Genomic DNA, 12,680 nt, shown 5'->3' with positions numbered 1-12,680 from the left:
GACCCCGATTGGCCTATCATAGAGCCGGGGGCGGGGCCTCGCCCCACCTCCAGCCCGGCAGCCGGCTTCTGTTTCCAGGTGCGAGGCGTTATCCTGTTTTCGTGCCTTTGCCCCCGCAGACTCCTCGGCTGAGCAGACGTCTTGTCTTTCAAATCCTCGCCTCCCCCGGGGTTTGCCCGACCCCCATCCGCTCTCCGGATCGGCTGGTCTCCTCTGCGCTTTCACAGCCCCGTGTTCCCGCAGTCCCGGCACTGCTCGAGCTACCTTGCCGCGTACACCGCCAGCCCCTGGACGGCCTGGACGCCCCGGTCGTGTCCTCCTCTCTCTGGCCTTGCAGGTAGCGCTACGAATATTTGACGAAAAGATCATTGGAAGAGACATCAATTGCGTGCCTGCCCTGTGAGGACGGTGACGGGAGTGTGGACAGGATGTGCCGAGTGAGAAGACAAAACTCCGTCCCCATCCCTGTGGTTCCTAGTCCGGCGGGGAGGCAGCTCTCCGCAGACGCCGGGGTTGCCAGGCGCAATCCTCGCGTCCCAGCGATGGAGCAAAGAGGCGCCGGGAAGCCAGTGTCTGGGCTTCTTTCCCGACCGGGCGGAGCGAATGGGGAGGGGAAGAAAGGGAGGAGAACGCAGGCGATCCGCCCCGGCCGGGCCCGGGACCCTCGGCTCGAGCTCGGTCGTCGCCCTGCATTACCAGTCAGGACCACTAGAGGTCAGCGCCGCTCCGCGCTCCCTCCTCCGGGAAAGGGAATGCAGTTCTCAACACCCGTCTGGCCTGGGCTCTAGGAGGCTTGGTGGTGCGCAGCCTGAAGTCTGCAAACTCAGGGAGAGGGGACCAGCTGAAAGAGGAGGCCTACGCTTTGGCCCACACACTTCGGACTAAGCAGGGCCGTCTCCAGGTGGGCTAGGTGGGAGCAGAAACTGGAGTGCCTGTAGGTGAAAGTGCAGCGGGGGAGGGGACGCTGAATTCTCCTGGGTTCATCCACCTAGAACAGGAATTATCGCTTCCGAAATACAGCGCCAGTCCGTGCCCCCTCGAGCTGAGGCTATAAATACCCCTACAGCAGCTGCACGAGGGAGGAGCCTGGGAGGGGGACGGCTCCAGAGGGGTGGGGGCAATGGGTCCAGCCCAGGTCCAGGGTGTCAGGTGTTTTTCTGCTTTGATGGCCTCGCCGCTTTGGAAACTCCCGTGACTAGCTCGCAGGCCAGAACACGCTGTCCCCCAGGGCCTCTCCAAGGCTTCCCATCCCCCTCCTCCAGCTTGACCTCTGCTCCCTGGGGCCAGTCACAGCTGGGGGTGCTGAGAAGGCTCTCCCTTGGAAGGCATGGGGCTGCTAGATTCTTGAGGTGGAGGGGGAACTGGGCGTGAGGCAGCCTGGCCCAGGATCAGGAACAGCTGAGAGTGGGTGAGGGAGCACACAGCTGCAGCCCAGGCAGCCTTCCCAGGGTAGAGGGCTCTGCGCGCCAGGCCCAGCCAGGGAAAGAGTCACCTTTCTCCTCCCCAGTCACAGCTGCGGCAACCAAAACCCTGAACTGCCTGGGCATAGCCTTGCCTGTGGGGAGGGCATGCAAGGCCCAAGGACTCACACTGTAACAACATACAGCTCAGAGCAGGTCCCCAGCCCCTGCTGTAGGGGGAGGCCTGGGGGGAATGAGACAGAAACCCCAGACCTGCCTCACACTGGCTGTGTGACTTCAGGCAAGTGACTCAACCTCTCTGAGTTTTCTCCTCTGTAAAAATGAAGAATTCTGCCCAGACGGCGTGGCTCAGTGGCTGAGTGTCGACCAATGAACCAGGAGGTCTCGGTTCGATTCCCAGTCAGAACACATGCCCAGGTTGTGGGCCTGATCCCCTGTGTGGGGTGTGCAGGAGGCAGCCGATCAATGATTTTCTCTCATCATTGATGTTTCTATCTCTCCCTCTCTGAAATCAATAAAAACATTTTAAAAATAAATAAAATAAAAAATGGAGCATCGCAATGACTGTCTTGAGAGGGGTCCAGGTTCTGGGCCCCATGGCTGAGAGGAAAGGGAGTCTTGATGCCCCAGAGGTCAGGGTGGAGTGGAGCACGGCCATCAGTAGTCCTCCCACCCCCGATTCCAAACCAACACAGTGACTCCCCCTGATTTTGGGGGCAGAAGATCCCACTGACCTAGGTCACAGGCAGCCCTGGATGCCAGCGCTGGACAGGCACAAAGATGCCATTTCACAGATGAGAAGAGGCTCAGAGGGGAGGGAAGTGGCCCCCCCTCCCCACCCCATCCCCCTCACACACACCCTCCTGCCATGGCCAGGACAGAGTCAAGACAAACTCAGTGCTGCCCCTGTGGAGGCTGGGAAGGAGGTGTTAACACTCTCAGGGAATCTGAGGCACAGCCAGGCTGACTTGCCGAAGGGCACTTGCTTGCTATGGCAGACAGACCACCAGACCAGGGCACGCTGCCTTTTCTGTGAGCCTGGGGACAGGTCTCCCCCTTCATCTTACAAACACAAGCCACCCCCTAATTCAGGAACCTTCACACACTCCAGTCCTGTCCCAATTGTACAGCCGCTCTGTCCTCCATCCCCGAGTTCAGAGTACGTCATGTCAGAGAGGAAACAGCTGGCCCAAGCAGGTCTGATTTCAGGACACGATCAGGCTGCGAAGCGGCCCAGGAGCTGTGAGGAGGTTCGGGCAGGTCCCAGGTAACATTCCTGCTCCTCCCCAAACTGTGGCCAGGGTGCCTCTGTGTTGGCACAGCTTCCGGGGCTGGGGGATAAGCAAAGAGGAACCCAGCCAGGCCCTTACCTAGTCCGAAGCCCCCTCCCTTCGGAAAGGGCAACGTTTGGCTCACAGCTGAAGTGACTCCCACACGGATGGGCCTCGGGTGCCCCCGGGCTCCCCATCTCAGGGGGACACAGAGGAGAGGGCTGGGGCCTTACGTCAATGGTGGTGTTGGCAGGGAAACCACCCCAGTTCTCGAGTTTAGCAGAGAAGGATTTCAGAGCCAAGAACGCAAATTTTCAGAGAAAGTTTATTTAGAAACTTACATAAGGGCCCTTGGAGCTTAGGAGAAAGGCAGAGGTGATGCATGGGGGGGGGGGGGGGGGGGGCGAGGGGAAGGGAGAAAAGGCTCCCAAGTCCTTCATCTCAAGGGTTTTGAAGGCTGGGAGTTTAGGGGAGGCTCTCAGTAGACTATTAATCAGCTTTATGCTGACACACCAAAATGAGATTGATTCCCCTAACTTCATCTGTCCTTGGGTGTGGTTGGTATAAATGGCACTCATTGGTTTTGTGATCTGTCTTCCTGAGAGTTTAGCTATTTATCCTCTGGTTGCAGAGAAGTGCAAACCACTTACTCTTAAGTGTCCTTGGCTGGGGGAGGTGGGATTTTGTGATTTACTCGATGGCTGGCTGGAACCTGCTTGGCCATCTATGTATCTGTCTCCGTTTCCCTATTCCACTTGTCCTGACTTACCAGTCTGTCTCACAACTCCCTAACCCCCATGGCCTCCTTAAACCAGATCGTGTTAGAGGCAGAGGGAGGGGGCTCAGTCCCAAGATTTCTTTACAGGTTTCTAAGGCCAAGAAGACGGGAAATGAGGCAGGTAGGCAGGGGGTGCTGCGGCCAGGCCCCCCTCCAGCATCCCCCACTGCCTTCCCCTGAGGCTGGTGGTAAGACAGCATTGGCGGAGGAGTGGGCCCAAACCCAGCCCCACCAGGAACTGACCCAGGAGCAGGAGGAGTGGGGTTATACCTGCCGAGTCCCCATCCCGGGGCTGCTAGAGTCAGATGGGAGGCAGGGGAAGAGCCCCCTTCCCGGAGTGGGCAAGACTCCTCCGCGCTGAACAGGGAGCTCAAGTCAGAAGAGGGATCTGGTTGATGACACAGCCAAGGTCAACAGAGTCCTGGCTGGGCCTGGGGGGCACGGGGCCCCACCCTCTGCAGGTCCTGTCCCTGCTCCAGTTGGCGCCTGGCCAGGCCATCAGTCCAAGGGGCCCTGGCACGCCTGACAGTCCTTCATGTCCTCAGAGTAGTCCTCGATCTGGATGGTCATGGTGTGGAAGTTGAACTTGCCCTGTAGGCGGGCGCTGGCTGCCTTCAGCACAGCCTGGGCATCTGTGTTCTGAGCTGGGAGACAAGAGGACGCACCAGCAAAACGTTGACTCACTCGTGGCCCCTTAGAAACAACCAGGAGCCCAACTCTCGTGCCCTGCCCACAGCAGAACAGGATGCATGACCATGAACACTAGGAAAGCCCAGAGTCCACCCCTGCACCAGATACCCGCCCCACCCCCACCCCCAGGTCCCATACCTGCCACACCCCGAAAGAACACGAAGGGCACTGGCTTTAGGCTTTCCTCTACCACCCCCAGTGCCCCACCCCCACTCCCCCAGCCTCAGTTTCTTCATCTATAAACGGGACTGTGATGATCAAAGGGAATAATGCGCACAAAGCACTCCGCCTGGGGCCAGGTTCAAAGCTGGGCACTGGAAGCATCTGGGATTGCCTGGACCCGACAGGGATGCCCAGGCGTCTCTGGCTGCCTCCCTCCCTCCCCCAACCCCAAGTGTCCCCACCACTCACCAACGGCGATGTGGACAGACAGCACAGGCTGGGTCACAGTCAGGGCCCAGATGTGCAGGCTGTGCAAGGCTTCCACCCCCTCCACGGACAGCAGCAGGTCCCGAACGGCTGTGAAGTCCACGCCCTTGGGGGTGCCTGGGGACAGCGGGGATGGGGCTGAGGGAAACTGCTCCCTTCCCCCCATGCTGTTCCTGCTCCTCCAGTGTCCTCTCAGAAGAGCGCCTTGGCCGGCAGATCGGCTGTTACCCCCACCTCCCACGTGACCTCCATCATATCAGCTGTTGTATTTTCCGCTTAACGCTTAACACTGAAATTATCTTGTTTGTTGGTTTCTCGTCTGTCTCCCCCTCTAAAATGGAAACTCCATGAAAGCAGCATGGTCTGTTTTCTTTACCACCCTCCCCTCCCCAGTGTCTAGAACAGTGCCTAGCCCATAGTAGGTTTTCCTTCTTTCGTGGAAAGCTGCACCTGCGTGGGGCAGCATCCTTGTCACTTTGATCTGGGTCAGTCACTTTCTTGGAGGAAAAGCGCTGACCTGCAGCTGGACATTCTTGCTGACCACAAACCAGGATCCAGATGACCCTCCCACACAGAGACCCATGACCCCGAGACCTGGAGCACAAGAAAGCCGGATGAAGAGTGTGGCAACTCAGGGGTGCTAGGGAGAAGACCATTTGCCTCTCCCTAGCACCCCTCCAAGTCCAGCCACATCCTGCTGATGCAGGGGCCTCGGAAAAGACGGCCTGAACGGCTTCACATTCTCAGCAGCCCTGTTCAACACTGACCGTCTTTTTCTGAGCCTCAGTCTATCCCCCTGTGCAATGGGAATCATGATCCTCCACCCTCGCTCTGCCTGAGGGAAGGCAAATTGAGACGGAGGAAGTGTATGGGGAGGGGCTGGCGTGCCAGGGGCTAACCCAGAAACCACCTGGTTAGGCAAGAAGGACGCATCTCAGCAGGGAGGAGGCACCCTTGTGCCCAGGGGGAAGGGAAGGCACCGTCCAAGCGACATTTCCAGGAACGGCCACCCGGAGGGCCCGGCTCCATGCCAAGACCGGCTAGGGCCCCAGGCTATGCCGGGCTCAGACCCTGGCTCCCCACCAATGTGCTGGGATCCAACCCCCACCTTGGAACTTCCACGAGAGCTGGAGAGCCAAGGAGCAAAAAGGGAGCCCCGAGCCCGGTTACCTTCCATTAGCACCAGGATCACGTCTCTCAGGATGGTCAAGGTTGTCCCCAGGACCAGGATGGAGAAGATGAAGGTGCAGATGGGGTCTACGTACTTGTACTCCGGCTGCAGGAAAGAGGAAAGGCAGAGCTAGGGTCCAACATCCACACCTCAGCCTCACAGTGCGTAGGGAAGAGGGGCTCTCTCTGCAGGTGGCATGAGCCTTACCCTGGCCCTGCCTCCCAGTTTATTCCGTACCCAGAAGGACGCGCACGCCAGACCACAGTTCAGATAAGGCACAGTCCCTTCCCACCTCCTTGCCAAGGGGCTAACATGGACAGATCTAAGTGGAATCTTAGGCACCCTCTAGTCCAGGGGTCCTCAAACTTTTTAAACAGGGGGGGGGGGCAGTTCACTGTCCCTCAGACCGTTGGAGGGCCGGACTATAGTTTAAAAAAAACTATGAACAAATTCTTATGCACACTGCACATATCTTATTTTGAAGTAAAAAAACAAAACACCCGCATGTGGCCCGCGTGCCGTAGTTTGAGGACGCCTGATCTAGTCCATCACCCCTAGTTTATAGCTAGGGAAACTGAGGCTCAGTTAGAGCAAGGCACTCACTCTTCATCACACAGCTGGCCAGGGGTGGAGCCAGGCTTCAAACTCAATGCCCGGCTCTTTCCAAGGCACTGCACTGCCTCTATGTATGTGACGGGCAATGCCCAGGCTCCGGCAGCACACAGTGCTGGCTTTGAATCTGGCTCCACAACTTACCAGCTATGTGACGCTGTGCAAGTCACTGAACCTTTCTGAGCTGCAGAAAGCACCAGAAGTTAGATAGACGTTCCTTCCCTCTCCCCACCCTTTTGCCAGGAGCTAGGAAGGGGGCTAGTATCTGGAAAGGGTCCTGTGCAGAGAGGAGCCCCAAGATGACCTACCCCCTGCCCTTCCCACCCCACTCCCCAGCCCACTTCCCTCTGTCCCCAGCTCTGACCTTGAAGTATAAAATATAGGCTGCCACCAGGACGCCCACACTCTGCAGCAAGTCTCCGATCACATGGATAAAGGCAGCTCGGACACTGGGGTTCTCCTGCTGCTGGATGGTGTCTTGGCTGTGCCCTTGGCCTTGGGAGTGGCTATGTCCATGGCCTTGGCCGTGGCTGTGTCCGTGGCCAGACTGGTGAAGAGTCAATCCCATTCTATGGAAGTGGAGACAAAGCCAAAGGGCTCACTGAGATAGATGGCAGTGGCTTCAGATCGGCCAGGTAAAGGCTACTCATTAGGGCTGGCCTCCCTGTGGGGCTAAAATCCCAAACCCCCAGACTGCATGATCCCTTTGGCTATTCGAGGAGCCTGACCCAGACCCACAAGGCCTTGGCTCAGAGTGCCACAGGAGAAAGGGCTCAACTCCAATGCCAGGCTGGATCTGGGCACCAAGATGCCCCAGTGCCACGTCTCAGAGCAGAACACCATGGAGTCATCAGTTCCCCCCACCAGGCCACAGACAGGGAAGCTGAGTTGTAGAGGAGCGGCTTGCTCTAGGCCACTGAACAAGGGAGAGAGAACCCAAATAAGACAGACGCTCTCCACACCCTGCCTCTCACTGAGACCAACTTCAACCACATCCGCTTGAAAAAGAACTTGGAATCTTCTCCGAGGGACATCTGCTCCTGCAAGAACGAGACTAATCCCTCCCACTTCAGGTATGAAGCCTCCCAGGTTATTCACCAACATGTGTGGTGGGGTGGGAGTGGGGTGGAGTTGATGCTGCCCCAGATTTACAGTTCCTGATGGACTTGGCCCAGGCCTAAGGCAGAACCCAGGTGTTCCAGCTGCTAGAGCTCAGACCGTTAGGAAAATTCTATTCCTGTAGCCCAAGCAGGTCAAACTTGTGGCCCACAATGAATATTTTTGTGGCCCAGCCAATATAACGGTAAGAAACATTTTAATAAAATTTTTAACTTAATTTTTACAATATCTTGTTATACATAATACTATCTAATGAAGAGGGAATATGCTAATTGATCCTCACACTGTCAAAAAGATGGCGGGGCCCACAGCCAATAAGGAGGGAATATGCTAATTGTTGCCATGCCCTCAAAGATGGAGGCACCCACAGCCACAAGATGGAGGCACCCAGTCCCCTCAGCCCCGCCAGGGCACCTGCCTCCGGAGTCCCCCAGTCCCCTCAGCCCCCCAGCTGCCCAGGGCCGGCCCAAGGCGCAGGCAAGCCTTGGATGGCGGCTGCCCAGCCACTAAGCCACCCCCCGCCCCCCAACCGCCCGCCCGAGGCTCAGGTAACCGGGGCGGCCGAGGCTTGTGCTGCCGGCAGTGGCAGCAGCAGAGGTGTGATGGGGGCATCGCCTTTCCCTGATCACCGGATTGCCTCCCGCCCCTGAGGTCTCCTGGACTGTGAGAGGGGGCAGGCCGGGCTGAGGGACCCCTCCTCCAGTGCATGAATTTTCATGCACCAGGCCTCTAGTTATTAATAATGAACAAACTACATTTGCTAATGACTGATTACTATAATCGTGTTGCATTCATTTCCTTTATGTGCCTTATTCGAAGGCGCACCATTTCTCTCCGCTAATACCAGCAGCGAATATTTTAGCAGCTGATTGCCACGACATTAATTAGTCTTGTACTGACTCGTTTGGTGTGCGCAACAGGAAATATTTTGCTTTCGGAGAATAAGAAAAATAGGTTTATTTGCATTACGCTTATTAATTTGTGCAGTTATTCAGTGTCTGGTAAGTTAATGTTCAAGAAAAATATTAATTTTTATTAAAATGTTCTATTATTTTGTTAACAATTACTCATTTATTTCACTGTTTGTATCCAGCATGTCTCTATCAAAATGAACCTACGTTTCTATGAAAATTGAAGCTTTTGATTTTTTGCGGCCCACATGAACTTAAACCTTGTTTATGTGGCCCGTGTTAGCCTTTGAGTTTGAACTCCTGTACTGGAGTTCAGGCTGCCCTGCTCCCACCAGAAGGCACACAGGTATGCGCGTGAGAAATGGGCGGAGGGAGGACTCACATGATGTTCACAGCCACGGCGCAGCCTGCTGTTATCAGCATAGTCTTCCCGTGGATCTCATAGTTCCCAGAGATTAGCCGCTCTATGGCCAGGTACACCAGCACCCCAGTCACTACCCAGATGGACAGCACAGAGAGCAGGGCTCCCAGGATCTCTGAGGAAAAACCAACCCCAACACCAATCTTAGTACGGAGCCCTACGGCTGAGGAGACCTCTGTCCCAAGTCAGGGCCTGGGTCTGCTTGGGCTCTGCTGCAAGCATGGCGGCACCTTATCCCACCACTCACACGTCTGACAATATCAGAGCTAGGAGTTTGAGTCATTTGGCTCAAGACTTTGTGTTTTACATGTAACGAAAATTACTTTCTAAAAATGAAAAAGACTTTATACCCGTTTAAAGCCTGTATCTTCCAGAAAGCTTTGCTGGCCTTTCCTGCATCCCTCCCCCAACACCCCCCCCCCCCCGGATTTGTTCTTGAAGTTTGCCCACTTCATTTCATTGGAAGGTGAACTATCCTTCCCCCCCATACTGGGAGTTCCCAGAGGACAGAAGCCAAGTTGGACATTATCGTCCTCCATGAAAGTTGCTCTCCCGGCTTCACTCAGGGGATCCACCTAAGAAACCATACCTTGACCTGTCACTCTTCCAACCCCAGCCCCATTCAAACCAGGGCCCTCACCAGCTCGCTGCCAGCCGAAGTTCATGGTCTTGGTGGCTGGCCGGGAGGACATCCAGAGAGAGAAGAGGCTGATGAGCATGCTGGCAACGTCAGTGAGCAGATGGGCTGCATCAGTCATGATTGCCAAGCTATGTGCGAGGTACCCACCTGCAGGGGCAGTGATAAGAATGGAGGGTCCTCATCAGCTCCCCCAGGAGACACGGGGTGACCTCTTCACCCATTCACTGTATAATCACTGCAAGTACTTGCTCTGAGCCTTAATTTCTACCATCTGTGAAACGGGACTAACAACATCTACTTACAGGGTGAATGTGAAAATCAAGTTCAAATAGGGCCGGGAAAGTACAGTAGACATTCAGTAAGTGCTCCTTCCTTCTAGGCATTCAGACCTTCCCTTACTTACTAGTTTTGTGTAATCTTGGGCAAATTACATAACCTAAATGTACCTGTTTCAAAGTCTATAAAATCAGGAGACTAACAACACCCATGTGACGGCAAATGGTTGTTTTGAGGGTTGCATGAGATATGTGTATTTAAAAGACTTAAAGTATAGGAAATGTAGTCCATAATATTGTAATAACTATGCATGGTGTCAGATAGCTTCTAGACTTATCGGAGTGATCACTTTGTAAGATATATAAATGTCTAATGACTAGGTTGTACACCTGAAACTAATATAATATTGTATGTCTATAGTAAGTGAAAAAATAAAGTTCTTAAATTAAAAAAAATTACAAAGAACATAGAGAGTCTTCAGTATTCAACTATGACCCTTGAACACAGGTTTGAACTGCAGGGATTTACTCCTATGTGAAATTTTTTCAATAAATACAATTAGCCCTTCATATCCACGGATTTCCCACCTGTTAATTCAACCATCCCCATGGAAAACAGTACTTTCACATCCCCAAACACAGTTTCCCAAACACGGTTTTCCATCTGCGGTTGGTTGAATCCATGGATGAGAAGGAGCCAACTGTTGCTAAGTTTTCAGGGAGTCAGAAGTTACACCTGGATTTTCAACTGTGCGGGTCGTTGCCCCAAACCCCCCAGCCCCACCCCACTGTTCAAGTGTCAACTGTATTAATATTGCTGGCACGTTCAGGAGAAAAGCCTTTTGGATCATCCAGACTATCCACGTGCCAATTTCATTTAATCAGCACACAAGTCCTTACCAACGACTTCCCCAATCATGAACACCAGGCAGATGGCAGAGGCCACGTAGAGCTGGCGCCGGGCCTGCTCCTTCTTGGGGTCACAGTGGCTGCCAGGACCCTTCTGGGAGTGGCAGTAGTGATTGTTGTCCACGCTCAGCTCAATGGATGGCAAGTCCAGCTCGGGTCGTGACACGGAAATCCAGCCAGGCCCATTCTGCCACAGAGGCCCCATGTAAGACCTAGCCAGAGAGGAAAGAGCAGACTCAGCGCTGAGATGGGGACAAGGAGGGCGGACCCCAATCCTCTCTCTCCGTGGGACCTGGGCGTTCCCAGGTGTACAGTTAGGGGACTAGCTAAGGGCACTCCAAGCTCCACAGTCCCAAGGAGGGACCAGAGGCCCATGTCCGCAGGTGGGTGCTGGGGGAATGACCAGTCTCCAGGAGTCCAAGGGCCGTGGCCCGGATGTTCACTTCTCCCTCATCCCTCCCAGGGCCTGGAGGAGGCCAAGACCTTGGGAACTGGCCAAGGGGCGGAACCAGTCCAGTGGAGCACGGAGAAGTAACAGAGCTCAGGCCCTGGCAGATGGGCAAACCCCCATCTGGGCACCTGGGGACACGGGCCCTCCCTGGGCCAGGCTGCCCCGGGGCAAAGTTCCCGGCCGCGGGCGGGGCTCTAGGCCAGGCACTCCGAACCTGGGGGCAGTGGTTAGGCTCCGCGCTCGGCCGCCAAGGTGGGCTGATCCCAGCGGCCCGCTGGGTTTCCCCTCTCCTTCCCCTCGCCCCACCCCTCCCGTGAGCGCCCAGTCCCAGCTGCCGCTCCAACCATCCCAGCCAGCAAACCAGGAGGTGCGGCTGCAGCGGCTCCAATTCCCACTCCTCCCCAGGCGCTCGCCTTACCGCGCTCCGGACCTGGCGTCCAACAGGTGCTGCTTGTCCATGGTCTTCATGCGGCCCCGCGCCGGGTCGGGAGCCGCACGCCGACTCCCCGGAGTGGGACCTGGAAGTTGCGCCCGACGCTGCGCGGGGCGCGCTCACCTGCGCGGAGAGCCCAGCCGGACGCTCGCGCCGCCTCCCCGTGCGCCCCTCTCGCGCCCGCTCCGCCGCGTGGGACCGTCCCGCTGCCGCTGCCGCTGCCGCTCCGCTTCAGCCCAGCCCCGCGCGCCGAGCCCTTTATTCGGCCCTCGCCACCCCGTGTGAAGCGGCCCGCCGAGCGTCGTGTGCAAAAGCCCTCGGGGAAGGGGGATGGGGTGGCCGGGTGCAAAGGATGCCCAGGAGCTGCCGCCCCCTCCCCGCCCTCCCCGCCCGGCACCCATCCCCGTGTCCCTGGGACCCCGGGAGCCCACGTCGCTTGCGATTAAAAGCCTCTGCCGAGTTGGGACTGCGCGACGGCTGCGTGCGCTCTTCCCCGCGGGGCGTGGGCGGCCGAGAAGTTCGTGGTTTGGAGGAATGAGCTTTGGATCCGGGGAGAGAGGGAATGTGGCTCCTGAGGCTAAGGGTGGTGTCTTCGCCTCCGGCGGGAGCCGCCTCCGCCTTAGAAACTGGTTTGTTTCTGCCCCCAGGCGGCAGCCACCTGGTGGGCTGCTCTCCGCTAGGCTAGGGAGGGTTCTGGAGGCCGGATCTGCCTCCCTCCGGGTCGGCACCGGCCCTCTTTAGGGCTGATTGGGACTGCCCCACCCGCCCTAGCCGGGAGCAGCTCCGGTTCCTCGCCTGCGCGCTCCGATTACAGTCTGGAGTGACCGGCTTTATCTCCTTCCCTTCACAGGGCAGCGTCGCATGGGGCGTCAGTCTCCATTTGGGCAGAGCTGGCACCACCACCACCATCTCTTTTCCCCCGCAAGGTACCACGCATGGTGTTCCGCCTCTCGCTTTCTGTCCTCAAATTCCTGCAGTCTTCTATCGAAGGATACTGTCCTTTTTTTAAAATCCTCACCCCAGGATATTTTTCCATTGATTTCTTGGAGAGAATGGAAGAGAAAGGAAAAGACAGAGAAATATTGATTGCCTCCTGCACACGCCCTGACCAGGGTCCGCCCGGGAGGATCCTGCAACCGAGGTAAGTGC

General features: G+C 56.5%; 1 protein-coding gene across 1 annotated transcript; it reads right to left on the bottom strand.

Annotated features, from left to right (window-relative positions):
• Positions 1 to 3,157: 3,157 nt before the first annotated feature.
• On the bottom strand, positions 3,158 to 11,752 carry SLC30A2 (solute carrier family 30 member 2). Its single transcript, XM_079777808.1, has 8 exons — positions 11,517 to 11,752; positions 10,639 to 10,859; positions 9,464 to 9,610; positions 8,785 to 8,938; positions 6,737 to 6,941; positions 5,760 to 5,865; positions 4,572 to 4,706; positions 3,158 to 4,114 (listed from the first exon to the last, which is right to left on the bottom strand). Exons 1-8 carry the CDS (start codon positions 11,564 to 11,566, stop codon positions 3,969 to 3,971), a joined length of 1,164 nt encoding a protein of 387 aa, XP_079633934.1. The 5' UTR covers positions 11,567 to 11,752; the 3' UTR covers positions 3,158 to 3,968.
• Positions 11,753 to 12,680: the final 928 nt, after the last annotated feature.

The sequence above is a fragment of the Cnephaeus nilssonii genome (genome assembly GCF_951640355.1).
Source record: "Cnephaeus nilssonii genome assembly, chromosome: 7".
In the NCBI taxonomy this organism is placed as follows: domain Eukaryota; kingdom Metazoa; phylum Chordata; class Mammalia; order Chiroptera; family Vespertilionidae; genus Cnephaeus; species Cnephaeus nilssonii.
Note: the sequence above shows the minus strand (reverse complement) of the source record. Positions and strands in the feature narration are given on the sequence as shown.